Consider the following 14,447-nt stretch of genomic DNA (forward strand, 5'->3'; position numbering starts at 1 on the left):
AGAGCGTTATCACGATTCACGCCACACACAAGACAAAGTAGTTGCATTTGAATTCGCGCTATTACTACAAAGCCAGCAAAATACATACACAGCCAAAAGAGCAACACAAAAATATATATATACCGTTAAACGGCAGCGTCCCGACCAAGCTTGAATTTGAATCCCCAAATACTGCCACAAATAACGCCCATATGCTTCTCTTTTCCCCACCCCACCACCCTACCCCACTACCCTCTCACTGCACTAATCCATGAAAATGAAAATTATACACAATAAATTTGTATAAAATAATCAAAATCCAACTATTACATTCAAATTACTGGATCTGAAACTCCTCGTTTGGATCTACACTTTTTCTACTTGAAATGGGTTCGAGTAGTAGCAAGAATAATGCAGTTGATTCACCGCTGCCACCGTCATCTCCGGCGGCTTCATCTTCATCATCGGTGGTCGTTCGGAGATCTCGATCCACTCGGAGTAAAGTTTTTCAGTCCGCGTGTCTCGGATCTCGCAATTCTGAAAATGAAGCAGCACAGGTTTGTTTTATATATTTTTCTAACATTCTGCAGCTTTGATCATGCTACATTGTGTTGTTTGGCTTTATAATGACCTACAGTAGGTTAGTGATCTGGAAAAATGTTCCTTCACAATATATTTTAGGCACATTATGAAACGCAATTTTGTACTAACTGGTTTTCCATGTATATTTGTTTTTTAGTGGTTTAGTTTAGTGCTAATGGACAATAGATTGGTATTTTTCTAGTTCTGCATCTATAGGCATGCGTAGAGGTTGTTCATTGTGCTTTCATTGTTGTACTTTTGGCTCTACAATGGTTAGTGCTTTGAAAAAATTGTACATAAACTACTAAACATTTGCCATATGTGATAACGTTTTTGATTCATAAACTTGTATTTCAGGCTTTGGAAACTCAAACGAAACGAAATGAGGGTAGTGGTGCTTGTTTGAGTGAGACTAAATCAGGAGGAAGAAAAGCTGAATGGTTTGGAAAGGTTAAAATTAAGAAGCATGATGAAACATGTGTAGCCTCCAATGTTGAGATTGATGATTGGGATGAATCACGCTTATCTGATACAATTGCTAGGAAAGGTGATGCTTCTTCTCGAGCTTCATCATCTAGATCATCGAATCTTTCTGGTCGTTTCCTCCCCCGGTTCAATTTTCGTCCTGGAAACATGAGCTTCCGGCTGAGCAGAGCAAACAGTTTAGGGTCAGCAAGGTCCCTTTTTGCATCTTCACAGAGGTTTGCTACTTCAATTGATGAGGATGAGCTTCGGCGCTCAAGTTCGTCAGGTAGATTCACTGACAGAAATGAAAGGCCACAGAATTGTGACTTCCTTCCTAGTTGTTTCAGCAATCAGTCTCCTAGCCAATGCTCTGAAGATGTTACTTCTAATAACTTAGTATTCACTCCTTCAACTGCTAACTTCTCTGATAATTTCACGGATGAGCCACATCCTGCTTCCAGAAGAGGTTTGTCAGGTGATAGACATGATACTAGAGTAGAGTGTACTGTTAATTTATTTTCTCCAAGAAATAATAATTATACTAATGGTTTCGAGACAAGAGTTTCTGACAGAAGGAGTGCAGCTCGCGAACCTACTGAAAGGAACATCAGTATCAGCAGAACCCTGAGTGTTGGTAGACTTCGCGATAGGGTTGTTCGAAGATCATCATTTCCTGATGTTTGTTCCTTTCAACGGGAAACAGAAACTGGGCATGCTAGTGATAATAGTATGAGACAGAATTTAGGTGGTGAATTAAGTTCGGTAGCATCCGAAGGGAATGACTTAATTCTATCAAATGCTTCTGGCTTTGCATCATCTGGTGCCTCTACCTCCTTGTATGGGAGCCAATATTATGCAGTTGAGAGCCCAAGAGGAAGAGAAACAAGATATCATGATCTTCTGGAGCATAGGTCAAATTGGCTAGAGCGGCGAAGAAGAATAAGATCTCAGGTCTGTAAATATCTGCCTAATTTCACTGTGCTTACATTTAGGTTATATGACAACCCCATATAAGCAAGAGGGTAATAGTGTGTTTTGCTTTAAACATGAATGCAATACTTCTAATCCTGTGTGTCACGTGTTTGGTGGAACTCGTTGGCCATTACTTCCAAAATAATTCTTAAAAAAGATATATCATTTGGTATTACTTTTTCAAACAGAATAGTAATCTGAATGTGCTTGAAAAGCATATATATGTACAGTCCCACTAATCATGTATAGTTTTGAGACAAGACATGACTTTCTTGACAAGGACATATTGGTCAACTTTTTAGGTCTATGCCCTTCAACGACTGGGAAGGCGCTTTGAGAACCATTCTGGACATGAGAGGTCTTGTGTTTTATCTGGTCAGCATCGAACAGGTCACTGTACATGTCGTATCAGTAGCCAAGGAGCTAACTTAGATAGTGACAGTAGTGCCAGGGCAAGCATCTCAAGAATTGTTATGCTGGCAGAAGCTTTATTCGAGGTAATGTTACCAATCTGTTTTACTTCATCAACATCTACCTTTTAATCATCAGTACGAGTTGAACTTGGATACTCATTTTAGGTTCTGGATGAAATTCATCAGCAATCAGTGGTATTATCATCCCAGCCTTCTGTATCCTCAATTGGATCTGTTCCAGCACCCAATGAAGTTGTTGAATCCCTACCTGTCAAATCATACAACAAATTTCGTAGGAGTTCGAATGACGAAGTTGCACAGTGAGTAGAACATTTTACTTTTTGCCAGATTATTGCACCTTTAAGATTTATTATGTATGTTATTTGGTTCCAAGCAATCTAACAATGCTATGTTTTTGTTTCATTGGTTCCTTTTCTGCTTGCACCATTTATAGTTTTGTATTCTTTCTGAGAGAGTTGTTAATATTGATATAGCACTTTTTGGAAGTAAATGTAAATGAATTTCCAAAAGGTTATGCAAAATTTTAGGGGAAAAGTAGCTAAAAGAGGTACTTTTTGCTTGGTGCAACCATTGTAATTAAATATTGCAGCTATGTTTTTGGATTTTGTAAGCTCCTTGAATTTTGGATCGGAGAAAAAGGAACGTATAGGAGCTCCTGCAATTGCATCTCTGGTTGCTAAATAACTAAAAATTCAACTTGTCTGATAAAAAAATAGCTAGAAGATACTCAGAGATTGAAGGAAAATCACTGAAAAAGAGTAGCACTTCTTACTAGCATGATTAATTAGTAGTCCTATGGAAAAGGAAACATTATGACCAATGAAAATAGGCTCAATGGCCAGATGAGTCTTGCTTAACCCTCTTTATTTCCTTCTATACTGCATTCGGCAAATCCCAAAATGAAAATCTTCCTTCCTCTAAACGAAGGTGAATATAGATGTAGCTAAAGGTTTGTTATAGAATACTGATTGAAGAATGTTGATGAATGTTGTGAAAGATAAGCTTGACGTATCTTTATTTTCTGATTTTCCAATATGTGAGAGGATCTGATTTTTTTTGCTCTCAGTGTGGAATTTGAATTATGCGAGGCATATCAAATAAACCAAACTAGCCAGCTCACTTGGCATTAGTTATATTGGAATAAGAAGATTTAGAGCCATTTAACGAGCAGATCTTTGCTTCAGCTAGGATTTCTACCATTGTATTCTTTTTCTTTTCAGCATGGAGAGTTTGCTTTGTCTGAAATGCAAGCACGTACACCTACACGAATAGTGCTTTGGCATACTGTTCCGAACTATATAATTGATATAATTGTATCTCTAACCCTAGAAGAAAGATGTGTCCTTGTGTATTTGATGATACCAACACAAACACCGTGAGAATGCAATGATTCTAAAAAAAGAAAGAAAATAATTTAAGATACTGGGAAACCTCTCAACTCCAAAGCATTTGCAACGAAGTACCAATAATCTTAAGGGTCTTCTTTACTAGTATTTTGCTGTCACTTGTACTTTCATTAATTTATTCTGAAATAGAAGTTTTAAAGAGTTGTAGGTGAAAGTAGTGGTCTTTTTTCATGCTCAATCTGCTGCTAGCATAAGATTTAAACCTAGAAATAATCTATTTGGTTATGCCATCCTGGACTAAGTTAGTAATCATTACTGGTTGTCTGGGAATAAATATAACATGGTTGGGTGCTTTATGTTAAAACTCTTTCATATTTTGTTTATTATCTAATTCTATATGCAGAGTATTTAAATTTTTCCTTTTCTTTCTTTCATTCTTAGTCAAAAAATTGATTCGTTAGGTGGTCTTGTTAGCTTGATATGGCCTTATTTCCTTCATGTAAACTATTTGGCTTTATTTTGACAGATGTTACATTTGTCTGGTTGAGTACGAGGAAGGAGATATGTTACGAACACTGCCTTGCCATCATGAATTTCACAGGACTTGTGTTGACAAATGGCTCAAAGAAGTTCACAGGTATACTTTCCCCTTTTGCTTTGTGCTGATATCTTTCAGTCAATTTCAAAATTTAGAGGCTTCTCAACTATTTGTTTCATCCAATTTTCCTTTAGACTGAAGTTACAAACTTCAATCTAGCCTTTCCTCTTATCATGATACTTGGCACAGAGATGAACAAAAATGTACTTGAATATGATTTGATTAGATGGAATCTGTTTAGGACTTGTTTCTTAACCAGTTTAGGGTGTTTCCCTGGTTAGTACCCTTCTGCCTCAATCTTTCCGTCGCCTTTGCTACCATACTCATAAGCAAAAGTATCACTTTTGAAATCAGAGTTCATCAACACCCTAGGGTGTTGCTTAGTGGTCCATGAAGTGGGTGAAAACTTTGGAGACCCCGGTTCAAATTCCAACCTAGATAAAAGCACTAGGTGATTTTTTCTTATCGTCTAAGGCATAACCGATAGAGATAATCGGTCTCTGTACATGTGAGAGATATCAGGACTCAGTGGACTAGTCAAGGTGTACTTAAACTGGCTCAGAGACCACTGTTATCTGGAAAAAGACGAAATTAGAGTTTATTACAAACCTCCTCAAGGTTTCTTCTTAGAAAGCTACTCTTCCATGGTCTTAGTATAGTTGGAGAGAAATTTTGAGAAAGATCTTTGTGTACAACCTATGGAATAGCAACACACTATGATTATTGTAGGTTGATAACTTGATATCATGTTATACATCCAACCAAGATATTTTTTATAATAAGAAGTTTGTTAAACCTAACAACACACCTAAGAAAAGTCCAAAGCCAAAAGGGCAAAAAAATTGGCCCAAAATTCCGAAAGGGCAAACAAATCGCAGAAGAAACCAAATGGGTAAAGGCGCAGGGGGACCATGCGCCTTACCCCTTACGCTGTTAAAGGTGTTAATTGACAAAAGGAAGGTGCACTGCCACACCGGCCTTGTAAGGCGCACTGGCACACCGCCCTTGTAAGGTGCACTGACACACCGGCCTTGTAAGGCGCACTGACACCTGTGCCTTTGCACTGTTGAATCAAATCAACACTACAAAGATTCAAGACCGGAGGAAAAAAACAAAACCCTAAGTAAGGGTTGCAAAGTTTTAAAAATAATTTATATTAGACTTCAAATTATCTTTATGGTATTCGATAATTGGTCTCAATATTAATTGAATTTCATAGTACATGATAATTTATAATATTTTATTTAATAATAGAAAAATAACTAATTATTTATTTTAATAATGATTTTGATATTTATATATTTGAAATTTGTTAAAATTGTAGTACTTTGCCATGAATGTTATATTAGTGATAATGATAATATGACATGACAATTTATATTATTTTAAAACTTTTCAGTGTTGATTTGAATCAACACTACAAAGATTCAAGATCGGAGGAAAAGAACATAACCTTCAAGTAAGGCACATGGGTTCATGTGCTTGAGCCTATGTGTGCCTTACTTTAGGGTTTTGTACGGTGAATCTTTGCAGTGTTGATTTGATTCAACACCGCAAGGTTTAAAAAAAGATTATATTTGGCTTCGAATTATATTAGACTTCGGACTCTAATATGAATTATTTTGAAAACTTTGCAGTGTTGAATCAAATCAACACAACAAAGATTCGAGGACAAAACCATAAAGTAAGGCGCATGGGCTCATACGCCTTACTTTAAGATTTTGTTCTTTTCCTTTGGTCTTGAATCTTTGCAATATTGATTCAAATATAAATTGTCATAACATCATTATCATTAATATAACACTGATAGCAAAGTTTTAAAAATAATTCAACGACATTGAATTATTTTTATGGTACCCGATAAGTGATCTCAATATTATTTTATTTTCACAAGATAATTTATAATATTTAAATACTGATAATTACATATTTGAAATTTACAATAGCCATTGTTCAAAAATAATGGATTGAATCAAATCAACACTTTCAAAGTAAAAAAATATAAAAATACTCCTAAAGCACATGAACTCATGCGCTCATGCACCTTAAACCTATTGATTTTTCTATATATACTACTTTCACTTGCAAATTCATCATATAATTAGATTTCTATTCACATTAGATGTTCCTACCACATTTTCTTTATTACTAACTCATTATTATTTTTTTGATATGAAATCTACATCAATAATTACTTATGTTAGATGCTACTCGAAAGGTTTTAGCACGAGTATTAATGGAAAGTTCCTTTTTGAAAATAAGATATCCAAGTTACAGCAAAATCATTTTGATGGAAACAATCATGTTATGTCTTTTGTTACAAGGCGAAGAAGTTAAGAATGTACAAGGCTAACACATGCCATGGTAATAATGAATTTACGTCCTCCTAGGACAAGCTAAAGTAATGGTTGTTGTTGAAGATAACAATCATGTTAACAACGAAAACGATGAAAATATTTTTAAGAGTACTTCGGTTAAGACTCCAACAAATAGAGAAGTCAAATCTTCGGGCAAGCTAGGTGTTTCAATAGTAGAAAGTTATGAATTTTTTCGAGTTCATTTTGAGGTTAGGATGATCTCACTTTTTATGTTAAGAATACAAAAAAAAAAGAGTTGATCAACTATAAAATATTTTCCTCTATTGCAAGGTGCAGGTGTCAGTGCACTTTACTAGGCCAATGTGTCTGTGCGCGTTCCTTTTGTTGGTTAACAACGTAAGGGGTAAGGTGCATGGGCCCCCTACGCCTTTACTCCTTTGGTTTCTTCCGTGATTTGTTTGCCATTCTGGAATTTTGGGCTAACCATTTTTGCTCTTTTGGCTCCGGACTCCTAAGAAAGGAGTGGATATTGTTGATTGTATACACCTACTAATATCTCTTAATTAAGATATTACCAATTACAATAAACTATGTAAAGACAAAATCCAAAACATATCCTGTTTCTTAGAACTTATGCAGAATTTGAAGATGATGGTAAAATATCTTGAATGTGTCATACTGTTTCCACTCAACTGATAGAATCTCTAAGACATGCAGTAGAAATTGTGAGAAAACCTTTTTTACTTTTCATGCTGTCACGTGTGCTGCTACAATAGCAACATCACAAAAAAGGTTTTAAGAAATACTCTTAGTTAATCACATGCCTACTTGTGGTTGAGCAGAGCAATTCGTAAACGAAAAATCGTGAAGTTGTTCCACTGGATGTTCATTAGTTGTACATGATAATTGTGAGAATAGACGAAATAATTAGTGGTCGTGGCTACAGATGTGGTAAGAGGCGGAATTCACAGTGATAGAAATAAACAAGAGAATGATAAGTGTTCTCAAAATTATTCTTTTAAAAAGGGTAAAGATAATGTATGTAATCAAGTATGGAAGGTCATTGACCATGTACTTGCTGTGCCTCTGGATGTTTTATCAAGCTAGATCTCACAAAGAAACATGGTATTAATTCAGACAAATCTTGCGTTCAATGATAATGACTTTGTAGGCCTCATAAATATTCATCTAAAGCTGAAGGTTTGGTTGAGGATCATAAATGGAAAGTTGATCATCTTACCAGGAAAAGAAATTAGAGTAGCCCATGAAGATTGCTTACCCCCCAAAAATTTAGACTTGGACAGGATGTATAGTTCCTGAAGTGCCTGCAACATGATATCTGTACCCTGCAATCTGTGGTCACTAGTTTTTTAATTAATCTCTGAAAGCAATAAGAGTGATTACAATCTTGTCTTGTCTTGTGATAATTATCTTTTTGGTTTTGGCGAAAAATTATCTTCTGCTAAATGAAACTGGAGTTAAAATTGTTCATTTTATGTAGGGTATGCCCATTATGTAGAGGTGATATCTGCCAAGGGAATGTTTGATGTTGCTTTCCTGGATATCCTGTTTTGTATTATGGATCCCCTTGATAGTGTTGCAAGAAGAGTTGGCGCCAGGAGTAACTTCGCATGTCCTGAAACTTTCTTCCATACACTTGATTATGCACAGTTTGAGAGTTTGGTCCTGTTTCAATGCAGTTATCCATCTCTTTTGTTGTAATTGTCTTCCTTTACAATATTCATTTGTGATAGAAACCTATAGTTTCCCAGTAAAGATGGATCAACTACTTGTGCCATACCAAATGATCTGGGCAACGTTTCCATATGGGGTAAGAAATGAGCTGCAGATTTTTCAAATAATGTGCTGGTGGTTTCTACGGGAAACCCAATTCACGACTGAGAAGCAATCTTTTTATATTCCTAAATTGGTATATAGATAATGGAAGTTACGAGGATCAAATTACTTTACTTCATTAAGAGCAACACTTACATGTACCCTTTAGCTGGTAGAATAAAAGATGTATACACAATCGAACGCAACGATGAAGGGGTCGATTTTCTTGAAGCAAATGTTAGTAACATTACCTTGTCCAACATTGTCAACGACCCAAAAATTGAAAATCTTTGTCAATTGCTTCCTTACCAACCTCATGATAGATCTAAAGAACCAAGTGAACAAGTTTTGCTAGGAGTTCAAAATTGAGTAAGTTCCCTTGTGGAGGGATTTCCATTTGTGTGTGTTTGGCATTTAATTGGTGATGCATCCACACTTGGTACTTTTGTCAAAACATGGGCCAAAGTCAATCAAGAAAATGATCCAAGAAATCAATGGCATTGACAATGGATTCATGGTTGTCGTTACTAGGATTTTTCCACCAATATATCTTGGAAATAATCCTATGTTAACAATGATTCCATATGGTCATTAACACAGAGTTGCCCTGTCGAGGAACATTGTGCGACTCGTGTTGAGGCTCTATCAGCCTTCCTATGGTCATCAATTATATCAACATGGAAGGACAAAAAAAAGTTACATACTAATGGCATCAATTAACTGGAGAAGAGAATGAATCCAAATTGCATTGGCAATCTAATTTATCCAACAATTGCCAAATGGGAAGTTGAAGAAGGTGAAATGGATTACAAAAAGTTGGTGGAAAAAGTCCATGAATCAGTAAGGAAGGTAGAAGATGGATATATAAGAAGGATTCATGAGAAAAATGAGTACATAGATTACTTATACAAGTAGAGGAAATGAAGTGGGAATTGCTAGTTTTATTAGTTGGTGTAAACTTGGTTTTTATGAAGGTGATTTTTGGATGGGGTAAGCCTATTTGGATAGCTAATCCTAATGTCCATGTGGATTTCATTTTATGGATAGTGCTGATGGAAAGGGAATTGAAGTATGGATGGGATTGCCAGAAGAAAACATGAAGTTGTTGGAGAAGAATGAAGATTTTTTTTCATATGTTTCTTCAAGTCAAGATGTTTGAAACTCGAGAATTTTAGTAGCTCAGTTGGTTGATTACCTGAACTTTTCCGTTATTGGTGAAGATTTTATTCCCCGCCTTGTAATCCCTCCCCCGGTTTCCCTTTTCCTACTCCCAATTTAATGAAGATGTTTGAAACTCTGATTGGAAATATAATTTAAGGTTTTGAATGGTCTCTTTAGATTTAAGATTGTTGTCTAATATGTAACCTTTTTTTTTTTTGTTATTTGAAATCTTTGTTATCTAAGATTTTAATTTGTTTTAATTTTACTAGTGGATACCATTAGAGATTCAAATTTATCTAAGGAGGGATTTAACATCGTTTTATTAAGCAACATTTGAAGACCCAAGTTAAAAATGCCTCTGGTAGACTTGTCATTTTAAAAGTTTGACAAAATTAATACTATATTTTTTTGCATTTTACCCTTAATAGTAATTGTTCTCGAAGACAACAAACAGCTCAATCATACTAATATAAATAAGGATAAAATAATCAAAACACCCCTCATAATTAATGTTTTCTTACGGGCATATAAATGAAAAAAGTATTTTGTGGCGAAGGCTGACTAAATTAATAAGTTTTGTCTATTCGAAACAAACACCAAATTATTAAGGTTAATTCAAATAGAAACAACAGTATTTATGTTAAATTGATTTCCCCTATCATCTACAATACAAGAATTTAACTCATTTCACCAGTCAATAACCCTCCTGCTCTGCTCAATTACTTTTTTGAAGGAAAATATATAGCACAATAAAATAACCTCAAGTGCAATTTTATCTTGAATTGAGATCTTTTGGCTCAACTTTGTCCTGGTTTTGCCGCACGTTTTAGTAACCACAAGAATCCTTACTTAGAATGAGATTCCAATTCGATAACACCAAATGCAAAAATTCAGAAATTGCATCCAATTCCAGTTTTCAATTGTAAATGGTCGTCTTCAAGATACATGCTAGCATTCCTGCCTTGACTGCTCATATTCAAAAATGCTTTAGCTTTTCATCTCATTTGAAACCACTACTAACTCGAAAAGTAAACCACAAAATTTGAAAGCTCAAACGAATTAGTAGCATTTCTCCAGCCCCAAAGTATTGAAAGGAATTTTATGATCACATTCAAGGCACTAAAGCACAAGAACTACAAAATATAGATAATAATTTGACATAGATATGTTCCCTGCGGAAAAAAACATCATCATTGTCGTATACTGTCATAACTCTAAACAATCTCAAATGAAGGCAGAAAATCTGAAGCTGTTTATCACTTCAATACCCCAAAAAGGTCTTAAAAGATGAGATAAAGTAGTTACTCACTCCTAACACAGCAAAATTTCCAATTCTCTTAGTTCATCCTCCTAATAAGTTCATTGATAAAGTTCTCACGGTTACCAGCATCACCTCCTTCAACATAGTGATTCCTTTTCTTCTTCAGTCCACCCAAAGGTGCCTTAAGTTGGAATGGCCATAGGAAGTTGTTGGCCTGCTTGAAATGGGGTCCAACGGTCATAATCTCATGGACCAAGTCTTCCATGCAGATAATTCCATACTTGCCCAATACCTGAAACAGGTATAATCACAACATGTCAACAAAACACGAGAAACATTCAATTCAAAGACCAAAGTGCCGTTGTTTCAGAAACTGACCTGCTCAATGACAGAGTTGTCAGTCAAAGCAATTCTCTGCTTGTCAACTTTCCCATAACCTCTCTTGTAGATCAATTCTCTAATACTTTTTAGGTTAGGATAACTGAAAGAGGAAAACCAATGTTTATAAATAACAGATAAACAGCAAAAATGATCCAGGTAATGGCAAAGCTCTCAAGTGATAACCTACCCATAGGTAACATAAGGTTCAACCCTGTGAAGCATGTTGACAGTGGCTTTGTTGACTTTCAAAAAGACACCGTTAAAGATCTGCCATCAACATGGGAGTAAGAGAATCACATAATTAGAATAGTGGAAAGTAACCTCAAGATATCAAATAAAATCTAAATGGATCCGCCACACCAAAATCAAGATATAAAGAAAATGCAAATTCATTTTTTATGCAAAAGAGAAGTGATGAAATATAATAACGAAGAATCCGAACGACTCCTACAATTGTTTGGCTGCAGATCAAACACTAGCAAGTTCAGCAATAAAATCTATGTGAAGACTGTTTCAAGTAAAGTCTCACTCATGGTATAAGTCCAGTTAAATAAAGATTCTGCTCTAGATTTTTGAAAAAGATGAGCCATGAAACAATACCCCAAAAAAAAACATTTTTATGGTATATTTCAAGCAAAACAAGGGGAAATAACAAATAAAATTAAAGCATATATTGGAGAAAAAAATGCGATCTGGTTATTAACTGATTACTTTTAAACAACCTAGAGTGTTCTGAGTAGTAACACAAGATCCTACCAGCTCTCTCTAGCAATACCATCAAACAAGTAGTTAGTTACCTGTCTCAACCGTAGAAGCTGCAATATCTTTTTGGTCTGTGGAGGCATAGCGTTAATCCTAAGAAATATAAGTTTAATGAGTACCATTACAATACCAGTGATTTCAAAGCTTAAAAAACCAGCCACAATAAGAGCTCTTACCCACGGATTCTAGTGATAAACAACAGCTTTGCTTCAGGGTCAACATAGAAACCACCCTTCAATCTAGCCTCACGCTTCAAACGGATCAACTCCTTTTCCTAAAAACAGCAATTGAAAACTAATTACTACATTTGGCACTCAAAACAAGAATATTATCTGAGGGTGATTGAGCTTGACCAACCTGCTGGTCGTACTCCTTAGCATACTGCTTAGCTCTGTTGTAGATCAATTTCCGGTTCTCAGCACTTTTCTTCTTTGCAGCTACAAGCTCTTGTGTCTTTGCAAGGGCCCATTCCTCACTCCTTTTTTGCTTCTTCAATACTGACTCTGGAACTGGAACAGCTCCCTTAACTACCTCACCCATCTCTGTCATATAACAATGTCAAATAACATGATATATCATTTCACCCGGAACTAGGTCATTGTTAAAACGATCATCAAATTGGACACCACACTTACAAGCATAATAATAACCAGAACCATTAAATTGCTACTCCATAAATATGCTCTATCTTATGAACACATAATCTCTTAAGACAAGACATTTCTTTATTATTTTTATAACTGTGGTGTCCAGGTTTATTTAATTTCACAGGAGACCTGCCAACTCCCCCAAGAAACATGTATAAGGTAACTCTGAACAGATGGCAAGACATCATCTAATCATTTTGTCTCTTGTGGTATTTGAACTGAGACCTCATGGTATTCATTAACAACCCTGGGTGCAGCATTTCTTTGTTCCTTACCACCCTTAAATCTCGCAATTCATATGTCATTACTAAGAGTGCATTACAGCTCCTCTAACAAAATTTTCTATGATAAATCATATAACAGATTAAGAAACTAGTTTTCAATCCTAAGCCAAAAAGAAAAAAACTCAGAAAGCAGAAATCTTTTACTACCATCACTTACATAGATTTTAATAAAGTAATCAGGAAATCCAATGAATCATACTTAACAACAAAACAATAATTTTCCACGAATAAAAGTGAACACACACAAAGATCTTCAACATAAAACCAAACAACAGCAAATAAAAGCTACCTAAATCGCATTAAGAAGCAACACTAAAGGTAAAAGCAATAACAGAAGAATGTGAATGAAATCTAATAACAATTAGCAAAAAAATAGGAATATAGTACATAAAGGCAATGTATGTGTACCTTGAAATTGTAAAAGTGAGAAGAGAATAGGGTTGTTAGAGCTTTTCTGTGCTCACGGCAGGTGAAATGGCGACTCTGTCTGTGTTAGGGTTTTTGTAAAGTTTAGTGCCCTAGGTTGATGTGGATATGGGCCGGGTCGGGTCGGCTCAAAATATGATATAGGCCCGTCAGCTAAATTGGATATAGCCTATGATGCTTGAGCCCAAACTTGAAAGCTGAAATTCTCACTAGGAAAAATAAATTGTTTTTCTTATGATTTACATACCTTGAAAAAAAAAATTAAAATATTAGAATTTTATTTGTAAGATTGATAAATTTATGGGCAAATATTAAGTCAGAGTCTAAAATTAGTGAGAAGGTAATCTTTTAATGGCTATATTTGCATAACTATTTAAAATATGGACAAAAAATTAAATGATAGCCTAAAATAGAATATTTGCATGAACCAACCAAGCAAAAGGTTGAATCAATAAGAAATTCTTTTTGGGGAAGACAAAGGAAAAGATTTAAATTAAGTTTTTTTCTTATTTGGAGATTCCTCTAGCTTAATTATACTTCTTGTCTTCTCAATAAAAATATATTTTGGCTAAACTCCGAAAGCAGTTAAATATTATATATTTCAAAACTGAATTAATAAATATTCAGATACTCCCTCTGTCCCAATTTATATGACTTACTTTCCTTTTTAGTCAGTCCCAAAAAGAATGACACATTTCTATTTTAAGTAACAATTTGCCTATAAAATGTCTTTTTTACCCTTAATGAAATGATTTACAACCACACAAATTTCTATCATTCATTTTGGACCACAAGTTTTAAAAGTCTTTCCATTTTTCTTAAAGTTTGTGCCAAATCAAAGTACATCATATAAAATGGGACGGAGGGAGGTATATAAAAACTTTTAAGAATTAAAAAGGAACTAAAATAGGACAAAAATATGTATTTTTTTATGAGGTGCAGTTACAAAACTTATGGAGTGGTAATTAATTACAGAAAAAGAATTACTGGAAACA

General features: G+C 34.9%; 2 protein-coding genes across 3 annotated transcripts; one reads left to right on the forward strand and one right to left on the reverse strand.

Moving 5' to 3' along the window:
* The first annotated feature begins 109 nt into the window (after positions 1-109).
* LOC102601092 (uncharacterized RING finger protein C4G3.12c) lies at positions 110-8,494 on the forward strand. 2 transcript variants are annotated; one of them, XM_006359878.2, is made up of 6 exons: positions 110-536; positions 919-1,977; positions 2,301-2,495; positions 2,598-2,731; positions 4,305-4,415; positions 8,196-8,494. In XM_006359878.2, exons 1-6 carry the CDS (start codon positions 366-368, stop codon positions 8,239-8,241), a joined length of 1,716 nt encoding a protein of 571 aa, XP_006359940.1. In that variant the 5' UTR covers positions 110-365; the 3' UTR covers positions 8,242-8,494. The 2 variants fall into 2 exon arrangements, with proteins under 2 accessions (XP_006359940.1, XP_006359939.1); XM_006359877.2 differs by having other exon boundaries at positions 111-536; positions 2,577-2,731.
* Positions 8,495-10,788: 2,294 nt separating this feature from the next.
* On the reverse strand, positions 10,789-13,533 carry LOC102601657 (60S ribosomal protein L7-3-like). The gene is made up of 7 exons (XM_006359879.2): positions 13,435-13,533; positions 12,453-12,637; positions 12,272-12,369; positions 12,131-12,188; positions 11,521-11,600; positions 11,331-11,433; positions 10,789-11,244 (listed from the first exon to the last, which is right to left on the reverse strand). Exons 2-7 carry the CDS (start codon positions 12,633-12,635, stop codon positions 11,029-11,031), a joined length of 738 nt encoding a protein of 245 aa, XP_006359941.1. The 5' UTR covers positions 12,636-12,637; positions 13,435-13,533; the 3' UTR covers positions 10,789-11,028.
* Positions 13,534-14,447: the final 914 nt, after the last annotated feature.

Source organism: Solanum tuberosum, unplaced genomic scaffold, assembly GCF_000226075.1.
Source record: "Solanum tuberosum cultivar DM 1-3 516 R44 unplaced genomic scaffold, SolTub_3.0 scf00303, whole genome shotgun sequence".
NCBI classification, from domain to species: domain Eukaryota; kingdom Viridiplantae; phylum Streptophyta; class Magnoliopsida; order Solanales; family Solanaceae; genus Solanum; species Solanum tuberosum.